The 14,271-nt window shown below is 40.7% G+C and overlaps 1 protein-coding gene across 3 annotated transcripts in view; it reads right to left on the bottom strand.

Annotated features, from left to right (window-relative positions):
- LOC126480796 (INO80 complex subunit D-like) overlaps positions 1 to 14,271 on the bottom strand; it is a 156,207-nt gene that overhangs the window by 83,002 nt on the left and 58,934 nt on the right. For all 3 annotated transcript variants that reach the window (XM_050104112.1, XM_050104110.1, XM_050104111.1), the window contains one exon: positions 903 to 1,230. In XM_050104112.1, the coding sequence (XP_049960069.1) occupies positions 903 to 1,230 (328 nt within the window). The remainder of the gene's footprint in view (positions 1 to 902; positions 1,231 to 14,271) is intronic.

The raw sequence follows: 14,271 nt of genomic DNA, 5'->3' as shown, positions 1-14,271 counted from the left end.
AAATCACCTAGTGGCGCACTGTAATTGCATAAATTTAAAAAACATCACAACAAAATTTAGATTTCAATGCGTATAGGGTGGGCACAAATTGACTACTTGCTCAAGATATCTAAAAACTTTAAACAGGGACTAATTAGATCATCCAATTGTCCTGGGGTGGATGTCACCCACTGCAAGACCCACATGCAGACATTCTCACATTCTCCAAGCTGATGGAGACACACTGCGAGTGCAGAAGAACACAAGATCCAGGCCACATGCTCATATGGGTTGGGTTGTTTTGGGGGAGGAGACCAGACAGCGAGGTCATCGATCTCATCAGATCAGGAAAGGATGGGGAAGGAAGTCAGCTGTGCCCTTTCAAAGGAACCATCTTGGCATTTGCCTGGAGCAATTTAGGGAAAGCACGGAAAAGCTAAATCAGGATGGCCAGACATGGGATTGAACCGTCATCCTCCCGAATGTGAGTCCAGTGTGCTAGCCACTGCACTACCTTGTTCGGTCCATGCTCATATACGCTCTACTGAAACTCTCTTGCGCAACATAGGACTTAATCAAGGCAAATAACAAGGCCACAAGAATTGCTACATTCTGGAAATGCTGACCGGACAGAGAACTGGATAAAGTACTGATTTAATTCACCATCCCACACTTTTAATGTAAACTGTAACATTTTCCACAATCAATTTGGTGAACAGCATGTTGAAACTTAGGTAATACTTTTCACAATGAACAAACACACTGTATTAAACGAAGTACTGTCACACAATGCTGAAAAGTGGCACACACTTTAGCAGTTATATGCATAAATATTTTCAAAATTTATCAAAATAGCAACTACATTTACAATCCATACAAGATTTGATAGATGAAAATACACAAACAAATTGTGCTCCGTTTACCTGTTATGACGATGACCATCTTTTCCTGTTAGTATCTGTGCAGTTTTTGTAGGAAACTTCTTGGCTGCATTTAATACAGCCTCTGCTAATGCCCAGCTGCCGTTCATATCCAAACCCATGTTTACTCGCATAGCTGTATCTGGTAAGCCACGGACTATCTGTCGTAATCGACGTCTCGTTTCAGCACGCACTTGAGCAAGACGGCCATCACGTCCCCCTAGTCCAGTTGCTGCTTGCTCAACACTCACTGAAAACCAGTGCCGTTGAAAAACTGCCCTATCTTCCTCATCTTCAATTTCACTTCCTTCACTATCTGTTGCTTCTACACCTGTAAGTTAATCAAAACCAACTGTTCACAATACTAAAAAGTGTGAAACAATCCAATTATGCCACCTACAAAAAAGAAAAGTGCACTAATTGGGGGGCAAACAAGTTATCTTTCAGTGTTTTGTCAGCTGAGCACACAGCAAAGGCTTTAAAACAAGTAAAATAATTTAATGCTGACACAATAATTAGCAGCAACTAACTGTACATAATCTATAGAGTCATTCCATGTGAAGTTGTCCAATTTTGGATACCATTCCCATCTGATCACCTCAGATGCTGTTCCTATTTGGTCTGCAACTGCCCATACATGTTACAGATAATGCTGTGAATTCTCAGCCCTCAATATTCAATACTGGGTCTTTAGCAGCGCCTCATGTCAAGGTTGTCGAAATTTAGTGACAGCAATGAAAAGATTTTAATTATTTTTGAGGTGATCGCTCTTTTAATGAATAATCACACTAGATCTATGATATTTTAATTCGGTAGTTTGGACAGTATAATGTGTACAAGTTTTAAGAGCTTTTATGTAGTATTCACTGCCCCAGTGACATCCAAATACATCAAGAATTTTACTGTAACAAAAAAAATGTCATGCTAACTGTTGTGACTCGCCGATCTTTCAAAGTGCCACCGCGCAGTTACGCGTGTCCACTGCCTGCCAGCCATGCAGCAGCAACACCACCTAAGCGGCCAGCCAGCCAGCGGCCGCTAGACTTGGATTCAGTTACGATTTGACTGTTAAAGTGTACACATATCTTACTCTGTTTACTTGATCTGTGACTTTCATGTATTGCGTCTTCCTTGAAATATATTTGTTCAACTTGAAGCTATAACAATTGGCGACGAGGTAGTGATTTTTCTTTTCCATCATTGACCCACATGTTTCCATGGCTACTTTAGAGCAACAATTGCAAGGTCTCATAGAACAGCAAACGCTTCTCACAAATGCGATTCGTGATTTCGTCGTGGCATCAAATGCGGGGCGTCTCTCATCGTTGTCTCTACCTACTTTTCCTCCTTACGACGAGACGGCGGAAGACTGGTCTGATTACGAAAAATGTCTTCGACAGCACTTCTTGGCATTTCATGTCGTGGACAAACAAACATGTAAGTCTCTGTTCCTTTCACGGATTTCACCTCAAATGTATCGGTTGTTGTCACAATTGGCTCCTTTGAAAGATCCTGCATCTTTGTCCTTTGCTGAAATGTGCTCACTTCTGTCCGTCTATTTTTAAAAGCAAATGCATGTGGTAGCCTCTCGTGTTGCCTTTTATCGTTGTCAAAAACAACCGAATCAATCCTATCGCACTTGGGCTGCTGAACTTCGCGGTCTCAGTAGAAAATGTCAATTTGTTACTGAAGTTAACAAAGAATCCTACGCCGATTCCATGGTACGGGATGCTATTATCTGATCGGCGCCCGACAAAGAAGTTAGGCAACGTGCCCTCCAGTTGGCAAATCTGACTCTACATGAAGTCCTATCCATCGCTCAGTCTTTTGAAATTTCTCGCGCCGCTGGAGCGCAAATAGAGGCATGGGGCAACATCAGGGAAATACAACCTCTGTGCGATGTTGACGAAGCATGTGGCATGTCCCCGCCGGCCGACGTGGCCGCAATACGCTCCCAAGCCCAGCCTCGGCCTAACCGTAAACAAACCTCTAAGAAACTGCAGCAAAACCCACGGCAACTTCCTTCATGTCCGTGGTGTTTTACGAAACATTCACGAGAAGACTGTCCACAACGTTGGGCCGTGTGTCACAAATGCAAAAACAAAAGGGTCATGTGTCATCCGTTTGCAACAGATTATGCAGAACTAATTATCTTCCGAATCCAATCTAAACACAATACGAGCATAGCTGTCTTCTTCAAGTAAAAAGGCCAGAGAAGGAAAACATTTTAACTGTTATTTTTATATTGTTAAAATTCACCAAACAGTAATGTAAAATTTACACAAATGATAATTTGAAATTTTGTAAGTGCAAGAAGAAGGCGTTTTTAATATTCATGGACTATTTTAGCCAAATGGGCAGTATGTCAAGTGACTTTTATAAGTCAATTTGATATTGTTTTTTAGATGGACAGACCACAGGTCTCTTTATAAAATTGTATGCAAAATAAGGGAATGACAACCACTCAATTACAGCGGCAATTAGAAACACACAACAGAAAACAGTATTCACAGTAGCTTTGGGGCTCTCAACCTTTATCTAGCACACACGCACACGCACACACAGTTATGACGAGATTACAGTCATAGGAGAGTGTGTTAGGGTGTCTGTATGATTGTGTGTGTGAAAATGAGTACTTCTGCTACAAAAGCAGCTGGAGTTCAAAAGCCAATGTGAATACTGTTTTCTGTTATGTGTTTTTATGTGTCACACATCAGACCACTATAGGTGAGTGGTTCCCTTTCTATCCAGGAATATACATTGTTGTTAGAGCAAATTGCTCATCTTAACTTCCCCTATACCACTGTGGCATGTTGTAAACAGTTAATTTTTTACACCCGGTGTATCCTCCAGAGCAATGTTGCAATTTTGAAACACCGTGGCAAAGTACACTTTTGCAGAGCTAATTGTAAAAATTAATCACTTCATTTTGAGTTGAAATGTAAATTCAGCCAAGTCCATCCATTATACACAAGGTGTTAGTGGGTTACTTAAAATAGTTTCCAAGCCTCACTGCAGACTTCTTGCTAAATATTCTCAGACCTCAGGCTGATTACCTAATGGATCCCACACTGGAATTTTGTCAACAAGTCATGTCATTATCAGTGCTGCAGCAGTTAAAATTTTGCATCAATTTTGCCACAGTTTGATGGCTACTGCCAAGCAAGTACATTCAATGTTGACTACATACTACGCATCCCTTAAGCTAGGAGAATTCTGCACAGCAAACTTTGTCAAGACGTAAAAATAAAAGAACTATGGCGACTAAGACAAGAGTAAATTATTTGTGCCAAAATGGTGGCAGACCAATTGAAGGATATCACATCCAAAGTAATAAGATTGGCGTTATTATTATTATTATTATTATTATTATTATTATTATTTAATGAGAACATCCAGAAAACTGTAAAGATGACCCAGTGACTTTACTTCAGTAACTGGCAGCTTTCTGAGAATATTCTGATCAGGGATCCAGCAAATATCCCTCATGAATGGTCAGTAGAACAAGTATGGAAGGCCAAAAGGATTCATGAAAGTAATCCAAGAATGATGTTCTACATGTGACATCTCACAAATGTTACCAACACATCAGCTGTTACTGTAAATGCAGACATCATACTAACCTGTCTGCAAAGTTGAAACTTAGAAATCTGACCTTTTGTCTGTCGAGTCTGAAATTTTGGCAACTAATGTCACAAAAGCTTTAGGCCCTACCTGAATCCACCACAAGTCAAATGGAACAAGCATGGGATTTTTCATATTCTAGCAACTGTATGTGCAGGGGCAAACCTTTCTCCCTGGTTTATCATTGACAATTTTAACTGATCCTTGTCACGCAAAATGAGATGACAATTTTAACTGATCCTTGACATGCAAAATGAAATGTAATCAAGTTTTATGATAACATGTGAACAAATCAAATGTTAGAATTTGTAATGTAACTGTAAAGAAAAAACTGGAGAAAGGAAAGAATTGAAGTGCTTTGTGATGATATTATGGGAGAATACTGAAAATTAAAAGTGGATTGATGAGAGTAGAAATAAGGTGGTTGTCTGCTGAATCTGAGAGGCGAGGGATGTGGTTATAAGATGAGTTAGCATATCAAGATAACACCTACATGGTAATAGAGGGATCCCTAGAGACCAAAAACAATAGGGTAAGATAGAGAGATTTGAATATATCCAACAAATAAGTGAAAATACAATGTAACTGGATAGAAAAAGGTCTACTCACCAACCAGCAGCAGAAGAGCACACATATAGAAGTATTTAAATTTGCAAGCTTTTGGAGCCAGGGCTTTTCTGCCCACAGAAGAGTTGAAGGGGAAGGAAGAAGGGTGAAGGTAAAGCACTAGGGAGGTTTAGGAAATTGGGAGAATTTGGGAAAGTCACCCAGAACCCGAGATGAGGGTAGACTGTATCAGGCAGACTGTTGAGGACTGCACTGGACGAGATTTGAAAACATGGGATCTTTAAGGTGAAAGATACGGTAATATGCAAAACAGGTATTAATGCCAAAACATTGTACATGAGTTAAGAAGAGCAGAAAACTAAGAGCATTGTATGTGATAGAGATGGGAAAGGGGGGTGGGGGGGGGTGGGGGGGGGGGGGGGGGAATAGACAGGTCAGAAAATGAAAGATATATAATACTAGAAGGAAGTGAACGAAGGAATAGTTACTGTGACGAAATTAATGTAAATTAAGGCTAGGTGGGTGACAAGAACCAAGAACATGTTGTGACGCCAGTTCTCACCTGCCAAGTTCTGAGAAACTGGTGTCTGGGCAGGAGGGGATAAGGAGCGGAAGAATCCAGATGGCACATGTGGTGAAACAGGCACTGAGGTTATCACTGTCATGATGTAGGGCATGCTCTATAACAGGATATTGTGTGTTCACTAGTATACACCCTCTGCCAATGTCATTCATCCTTACAACTTGACGAGAGTCACACCAATGTAAAAGGCTGAACAGTATGTTTAGTGTGTTGACTCTCTTTGATAGTATATATTTTGCCAGTTACAAGGCTGCTACAGATGGTGGTAGGAGGTTGCATACAGCAAGTCTTAAAGTAGGGATGGACACTGGGGTATGTGCCATAGGGTACGGAAATGGGTGCAGAAGCAGCATAGGATCTGAAAAGGACCCTGTGGAGATTGGGAGGGCGACAAAAAGCTATTCTAAGAGTGGTGGGCAAAATGTCGGACAGAATGTCATGTTTTGAGGAAGTCAGGACCTTGTCAAAGTAGCTGATTAATACATTCAAGACCAGAATAATATTGAGTGACAAGGGGTGTACTCTTAAGTTGTTTTCTGGAGGTATTAGCACTACCAGGATTGGATGTGACGGCCCAGGAAATCTGCTTTTGAAATAGGCTGGTGGGGTAATTACGTCCAGTAAAGGGTGAGGTGAGAATGGTGGTGTATTGCTGTGAAGAGTCTCCATCTGAGCAAATACATTTACCTTGAGTCCCAAGGCTGTATGGACAGGAACATTTGAAATGGAAATGACGACAATTGTCAAAAAGTAAATACTGTTGTTTATTAGTAGTTTTAATTTGAACAGAAGTGTGTAGCTGATTTTTGGTGAGCACGAGGTCAACATCAAAGAAAGTGGCATGGGATTCAGAACAAAACAATGTCTGCTGCTGAACATTTCCTCAGTGCCAATTTGATTCCAAATCTATGATCTCTCTCCTGTTCACCTTAATCAGCATTATACTTTCCAACAACTACTTTACCATTGAGGGACAGATATACATACACATCAGGGGCACAGCCATGAGAACCAGTATAGTTCTTTCCTACGAGGTGCATTCAAGTTCTAAGGCCTCCGATTTTTTTTCTAATTAACTACTCACCCGAAATCGATGAAACTGGCGTTACTTCTCGACGTAATCGCCCTGCAGACACACACATTTTTCACAACGCTGACGCCATGATCCCATGGCAGCGGCGAAGGCTTCTTTAGGAGTCTGTTTTGACCACTGGAAAATCGCTGAGGCAATAGCAGCATGGCTGGTGAATGTGCGGCCACGGAGTGTGTCTTTCATTGTTGGAAAAAGCCAAAAGTCACTAGGAGCCAGGTCAGGTGAGTAGGGAGCATGAGGAATCACTTCAAAGTTGTTATCACGAAGAAACTGTTGCGTAACGTTAGCTCGATGTGCGGGTGCGTTGTCTTGGTGAAACAGCACATGCGCAGCCCTTCCCGGATGTTTTTGTTGGAGTGCAGGAAGGAATTTGTTCTTCACAACATTTTCGTAGGATGCACCTGTTACCGTAGTGCCCTTTGGAACGCAATGGGTAAGGATTACGCCTTCGCTGTCCCAGAACATGGACACCATCATTTTTTCAGCACTGGCGGTTACCCGAAATTTTTTGGTGGCGGTGAATCTGTGTGCATCCACTGAGCTGACTGGCGCTTTGTTTCTGGATTGAAAAATGGCACCCACGTCTCATCCATTGTCACAACCAACAAAAAGGAAGTCCCATTCATGCTGTTGTTGCGCGTCAACATTGCTTGGCAACATGCCACACGGGCAGCCATGTGGTCGTCCGTCAGCATTCGTGGCACCCACCTGGATGACACTTTTCGCATTTTCAGGTCGTCATGCAGGATTGTGTGCACAGAACCCACAGAAATGCCAGCTCTGGAGGCGATCTGTTCAACAGTCATTCGGCGATCCCCCAAAACAATTCTCTCCACTTTCTCGATCATGTCGTCAGACCGGCTTGTGCGAGCCCGAGGTTGTTTCGGTTTGTTGTCACACCTTCATTAAACTGTCGCACCCACTAACGCACTTTCGACACATCCATAACTCCATCACCACATGTCTCCTTCAACTGTCGATGAATTTCAATTGGTTTCACACCATGCAAATTCAGAAAACGAATGATTGCACGCTGTTCAAGTAAGGAAAACGTTGCCATTTTAAGTATTTAAAACAGTTCTCATTCTCGCCGCTGGCGGTAAAATTCCATCTGCCGTATGGTGCTGCCATCTCGGGGACGTATTGACAATGAACGTGGCCTCATTTTAAAACAATGCACATGTTTCTATCTGTTTCCAGTCCGGAGAAAAAAAAATCTGAGGCCTTAGAACTTGAATGCACCTCGTATATCAACCTTTTACGGGTTGCTTGGAGAGGACTTTCCTGGAACCCATATGCTTTCAGTCCCTGGTTTGGTTTGGATATAATGATGATCTCTTTGCCATATGGACTCATACTGAAACTGACCTATTATAATTCTTGAAATCTCTAAATAGGTTGACCACAGTAAATAAAATTACAATTAAGTTCACATGGTCCTATTTCGAATCCTATGCCACTTTCCTTAATGTTGACCTCATCCTCACCAAAGATCAGCTACACACTCCTGTTCACATTAAATCTACTGACAAACAACAGTACTTACATTTTGACAGTTGCCATCCTTTCCATTACAAACATTCATTCACACACGGCCTTGGTATTTGAAGCAAACATATCTGTTCAGATGCAAAGTCTTTACAGCAATACACCACAACTCTCACCTCAGCCTTCATTGAAAGTAATTACCCCACCAACCTAGTTCAAAAGCAGATTTCCCAGGCCATCATATCCAATCCTGGCAGTGTTGATCCCTACAAAAACAACTTGGGAGACCTCTTGTCTCTCAATATCCTAGTCTTTGTCAATTAGCTGCTTTGACAAATCCATGACTTCCTCAAAACATTCCATTCTGTCTGGCATTTGTCCACCACACCTTAAACAGCTTTTCGTTGCCCTCCCGATCCCCGCAATATCCTTGCCAGCCCCTATGGTGCCTCTGCACCCATTTCCCTACCCTACAGCTCCTACTTTGTGACCATCTCCACTGTATGACTTGCCTTATGCACCCTCCTACCACCAACTACAGCAGCCCTGTAACTGGCCAAACATATACTGTCAAAGGAAGTAAAGACTGTTCAGCCTCTTACATTGGCATAACTGCCACGAAGTTATCAGTTAGGATGAATAAGCATAGTCAGGAGGGTGTATCCTGGCAACACACAGTATCCTGTTGCAGAGTATGCCCTACATCATGACAGTCGTAACCTCAGCGCCTGTTTCACCACATGTATTATTTGGATTCTCCCCCCCCAGACACCTATTTCTCAGAACTCTGCAAAACCGCTGTTACATGACCTTGGTTCTTGTCACTCATCTGGCCTTAATTTATATGAATTTCTCCAACAACTACTTTACCTACATCCTACATTCCCATAACCTTCCTGGCCTCAACCTTCGTTAGTCATTGTCCTCGCCCACCCAGCCCCTTCTCTGTTCCCATTCCAGCACTACACAGCCCTCATTCCACCATCGCATCCAGTCTTTTTACTTTTTTTCCTTTTCCGATATTCCCCCCCCCACCCCCTTCCCCACTGCCCTCCCGACTCTACACAGCTGCCCTACCCTCTTTCCAGCTCGTCCTTGTGCGCTTCCCAACAGTATGTCATTGTCTGCCACCCCCACCCTACTGTCCCCCCTCCTTACCCCCACCCAATCGCCACTCCCATCATGCACTGGTGCTGCTGCTGGCAGTGTGGCCTCAGTTGCCTGGGACTGCAGTCGCGTGTGTGTGTTTGTGTTTGTGTGTGTGTGTGTGTGTGTGTGTGTGTGAGAGAGAGAGAGAGAGAGAGAGAGAGAGAGAGAGAGAGAGAGAGAGAGAGAGACAGACAGAGAGAGAGAGAGAGAGAGAGAGAGAGAGAGAGAGAGTTGCACTTGCATGAGTGTGTATGTGTGCGTCTGTGGTCTAATCTTGATGGTGGCCTCTCTGGCCAAAAGCTATCTGCGGCTCAGCGTCTCTGCTGTATGGTGAGCAGCAACTTTCCTTTTCATAATATTGTTACATTCCATCCTGGATTTTCCATTGTCTGATTTCTTCAGTGTCAGCATTTCTTCACAGTAATTATTCCTTTCTTCCCTCTCTTTTAGTATTCAAAGTCTTTCATTTTCTGACCTGTCAATTTTTCCCTGCCCCCTCCCCCACCCCTTCCATCTCTATCACACACAATGCACTTAGCTTTATGCTCTACTTAACTTGTGAATAATGTTTCATCAGTAATCCCTGTTTTGCATATTACTGTAACTTCTACCTTTAAGCTCTCAGGTTTTCAAATCTCATCCAGAGAAGTCCCCCAGCAGTCTGTTTGGTAAGTCTCCCCTGACTTGGGGTACTGGTTGACTTTTCTAAATTCTCCCCATTTCCTAAACCTGACCAGATCTTTTCCTTCATCCCTCTTCATTCCCCTTCAACCCTTCTGTTGGCAAAAGGAGCCCTAGCTCTGAAAGCTTACGAATTTAAATACCTTTATGTGTGTGTTCTCTTGCCACCGCTTGGTGAGTAGATTTTTTACCTATCCAACTGCATTATATTTTCAAAGACTGATTATTTTCATTGAAGTTAAGAATTTGGATTTCTTTTGAACACCTCAAGCTAGCTAGCCATTGACAACAGGCATTTGACAGTTCCTCCAACTCCTCCACATGCAGATTTACCAAGGCATTTACCAAAGAGGTTGCATTCTGCTTTTATACCAAAAACTTGGTGACACTGTCACAAATTTTTGTAATCAGTAGCCCATCCATCATTAAGGTATAAAATTTTCAACAAATTCACTCACTGTCTGTCTCAAGAGGCTGTTTTGTCACAAAAAACATGAACAGCTACTGTGTCATGCCTTCAGCTATCACTTATATTGTGGATGCTCTTACACTGAAACACAAACTCAATTGAACAAATGAATTAATGTGGGATGCACAGTGACTTAACTGTATCCCCAATGTAAAACCTGCACAGAATCCCATACAACAAATGAATAATTTTCTGCAAAATTTAACACAAGTTTTCCTTCAGCAGGCTTCAGGTTTTCTTTCATTTTAAAGATACTGTGTCTAGTTTTTCAGAAGGAAATGATGTATTATCAGGTCAGATGTTTCAGTGAGCAACTCCAGTAAGAAGGGTGCAACAGGCATTTCTTTTATTTCAAGTGATGGGCGATCTGTTGGCAACCACTGTTTGTATTCGACAACATCTGGATTAACATCTTTACACACAACAGTAAAGTATGACCCCACTGCAGTTTTCCCTTGACAACTTTTACACTGATGGAGCATGCAATCTTTTGATTCAGTGTTGCATACAATGAAGCCCATCAAAATTTTAACTTTTTTTTCTTTGTGGCACAAGCGCACACAATGTGCATCCCGGAGAACTTTATTGCAACATTCCAGTCAGGTATGTATGAGGTCACAGAATTTGGAAAACATAATTTTACAGTCAAACTTATTTAGATAATCAAGTGTTTTTGTCTGTTATTGGTGACCAGATAGCTGAACACATGATCCTTACAATCAGTGCAAACTCATATAGCCGCTGATTGGACAGATTGCCCCCCCCCCCCCTCTCTCTCTCTCTCTCTCTCTCTCTCTCTAAACAAATGACACACTGTAGGTGCTCTTACAATACAAGAATGAAGAGAACAACAATATAATTTAATTTCAGTGAACAATAATTGGCAAACAGATAAAACCTTACAATGTTGGGACCATGTGGACTTGAAAGTTGCTAGTACTCTTGTCTTAGAGAAGCAAATTTGAAGTACTTCTTTTCATACAGATATCTGAAGCTGTACTGAATAAAACAGCTAACAGTACAGAGAAGCAAATTGTTAATGCAACAACATAAAGAGTCTATTCATGGAAAGTGGTACACTTATTCTTTGAATAGAAGTAAAAAAAGTGTTAGTTGTTTGCATTTGAATACATCTGAAAACACAGTGTAGCATAGTTAACATTATACAGAGAAAATATGCTGTTTGCAATGAATGGACTTCCAAATTGTAGAAATTGTAGAAAAAGCAAGAAAAAATTTCTGGGGCAAAATTTTCCTCCTATTCTCTCAAGAACTACACATTCCTAAAAGCTAAATTTTGCAGGTCCTACATAGAAACTAATGGAGTACAAACACCCAAAAAGCATACCATTTTACTACTATTACTTTGGGATGGAATTCTGCCCAAACTGAATGTTTCTTGCTATGACCAAATTTCTTGACGAGACTGAGTACACCTGGTGCGCTAAATGTTAAAGATGTGTACACACATACTATCCAAAACTAATAAACTAATGAATCAAGTCTCAGAGATATAGTTTAACTATTCACGGAAACACACAGCTTCAGATGTGATGAAGTGCTTATTGCAAAATTTTGACAGATTTGACCAATGGGTCAACTACTGCATACTGAGAGCTAACATTTTGTGAACTATCTATAACAAGAACATACAAAATTTGAACAGAACCTGATATAGTAAAGTGGGGGATCATTAGACTTCTTGGTATGGAATGAGTTTATGTGCGTTATGGGATGAGCTAATATGAATTGGAAAAATTACTTTATTCAGTAGAGGCGCCATAGTTCAATGCTCTATTTTACTCAGTTGATGATTGTTATTACACTATGTAGGGTACTGTGAACCTACAATATCACTGCCATGAGTCTAGTGTCAGCATACTTCAGTTACCTTCTTACGAAGAATTGTTAAAGGTCACTAATGTACTCAAGATAAATTTAGGGCACTTTTACTTTTGCCCAAACAAAGTTAAGTGAAATTCAATTCTGGCACCGACAGGAAAGGTAGACAGGAATAGACAAGAGATAATTATTAATATGTTTACATGCAGCCAAATCTGCAATAATGATGTACAATGTGACTCTTCAAGCTTTCCTAGAAGATGTGTTGTAAATAGTCTTGACCGGTTTGCGGCTGGATCACATTGTGCAATTTCCGCAATATTTCCTCGGAGCAAATGTCCAACATCTTCAGGTGGTTCAACCTTTCTGGTGGCTAGGTACGACTGGTCGTACCTAGCAAGGTCGAACCATCTGAAGATGTCTGGCAGCTGCTCCAAGGAAATATTGTGGAATTTGCACAACGTAATCTGGCACCAAACCCATGAAGACTATTTACAATGATGAACAATGCTGAAAGGTAGTACATTTACTAAAAATGAAGTATATAAATCAGCAAATGTGACATTTCTGAGAAGCTCTGTTTTATGAAGGTGTGACAGGAAGTATTGTCAGATATTTAGAAATAAAGCATTTATTAATGGTAAAAAAGCATATCTGAATAATGGTGTATGGAAACATAGTATTCTGAGAACTTGTACCAAGAAAGGCAATAAACATAAAACTAAAACACACACATTTTTTTAAACTATGTATTCGTATTTGCTACTAGTCCGAATTAAAAATCATAAAAGATTGGATATGCAGTAGGATGTCAAGGAAATAATCTATTCTGGGGCACAAATATGCATTCAAATAGTATATACCAACTAATAATGAATTAAAATTTTTCTTCTATTCACCAAAGTAACTCGCGTGTTTGCTATGTTATAAGAATATCAGCTGATAAGGCAAAGTGGACAACTTACTGCTGATTATGAGAGCATTAGATTTCATAGTAACTGTGGCACGCATCAACACTTAGGAGAAGTTGGGGTAAGATTCCCTTCACCTTAGAGTATCTTCTTCCAACAATTCATCTATCAACTATCAACTTTGTAACTAGTAAAGCAACACCTTCATTCGTCACACTATTTATGATGTAAATTTGAGAAATAGAATCTCAAGGCTATTCAAACTCTTAACAAGATTTTCAGTGGTGTGGGATTAATCATTACCAGAAAGACAAATGACTATATCTTATAGTGCCAGAGCCTGTCCTAAGTGCCATAGGCTCTGCATTTTATCAATCTCTGTAAACTGGTACAGACTCTGCACAGAATCAATAAATGATTCCAATTGCTATTCAAAATAATGTTATGTATGAAAGATGAACTAGTGGGTCTGAGATGGGGAGAGAGAGAGAGAAGAACTAGTGGGAGGGAGGGAGGGAGGGAGGGAGGGAAGGAGGGTATGTATCAGCACACCCTAAATATGAAATCTTTGCCACTCAAAGTTTTCTGGAATCACTGTGAGAATTTATACGAGTGTATCTTAAATGGTATGACAAAGAATTTTGTATCCTAACCTACCAAGAAACAATTTCAGTTTTATAGCAGATAACCCAGAAAAAGGTAATGTGGACTTAAATGCCTTTCAATAATAACTAAATTCTAATCCAATGATTGTCAATGTCATGGAGAATTTGTCATTTTATTCTTACACTCATCAAGCCAATCTAGACTACTTTCAGCCATCAGGTAGGAGAAATTCGGCGATTTCACCTTAAATCATACAGGTCAAGAGTGAATGTGTCACATCATTATTTCAAATCCTGCTGAAAACAAATATATGTTGAAGTTTCACATGATACCTCTCCTAAACTACAATATTCTGATTG

Source organism: Schistocerca serialis, chromosome 5 (genome assembly GCF_023864345.2).
Source record: "Schistocerca serialis cubense isolate TAMUIC-IGC-003099 chromosome 5, iqSchSeri2.2, whole genome shotgun sequence".
NCBI lineage: Eukaryota > Metazoa > Arthropoda > Insecta > Orthoptera > Acrididae > Schistocerca > Schistocerca serialis.
The sequence above is the reverse complement of the archived record's forward strand: the minus strand, read 5'-3'. Positions and strand labels throughout refer to the sequence as shown.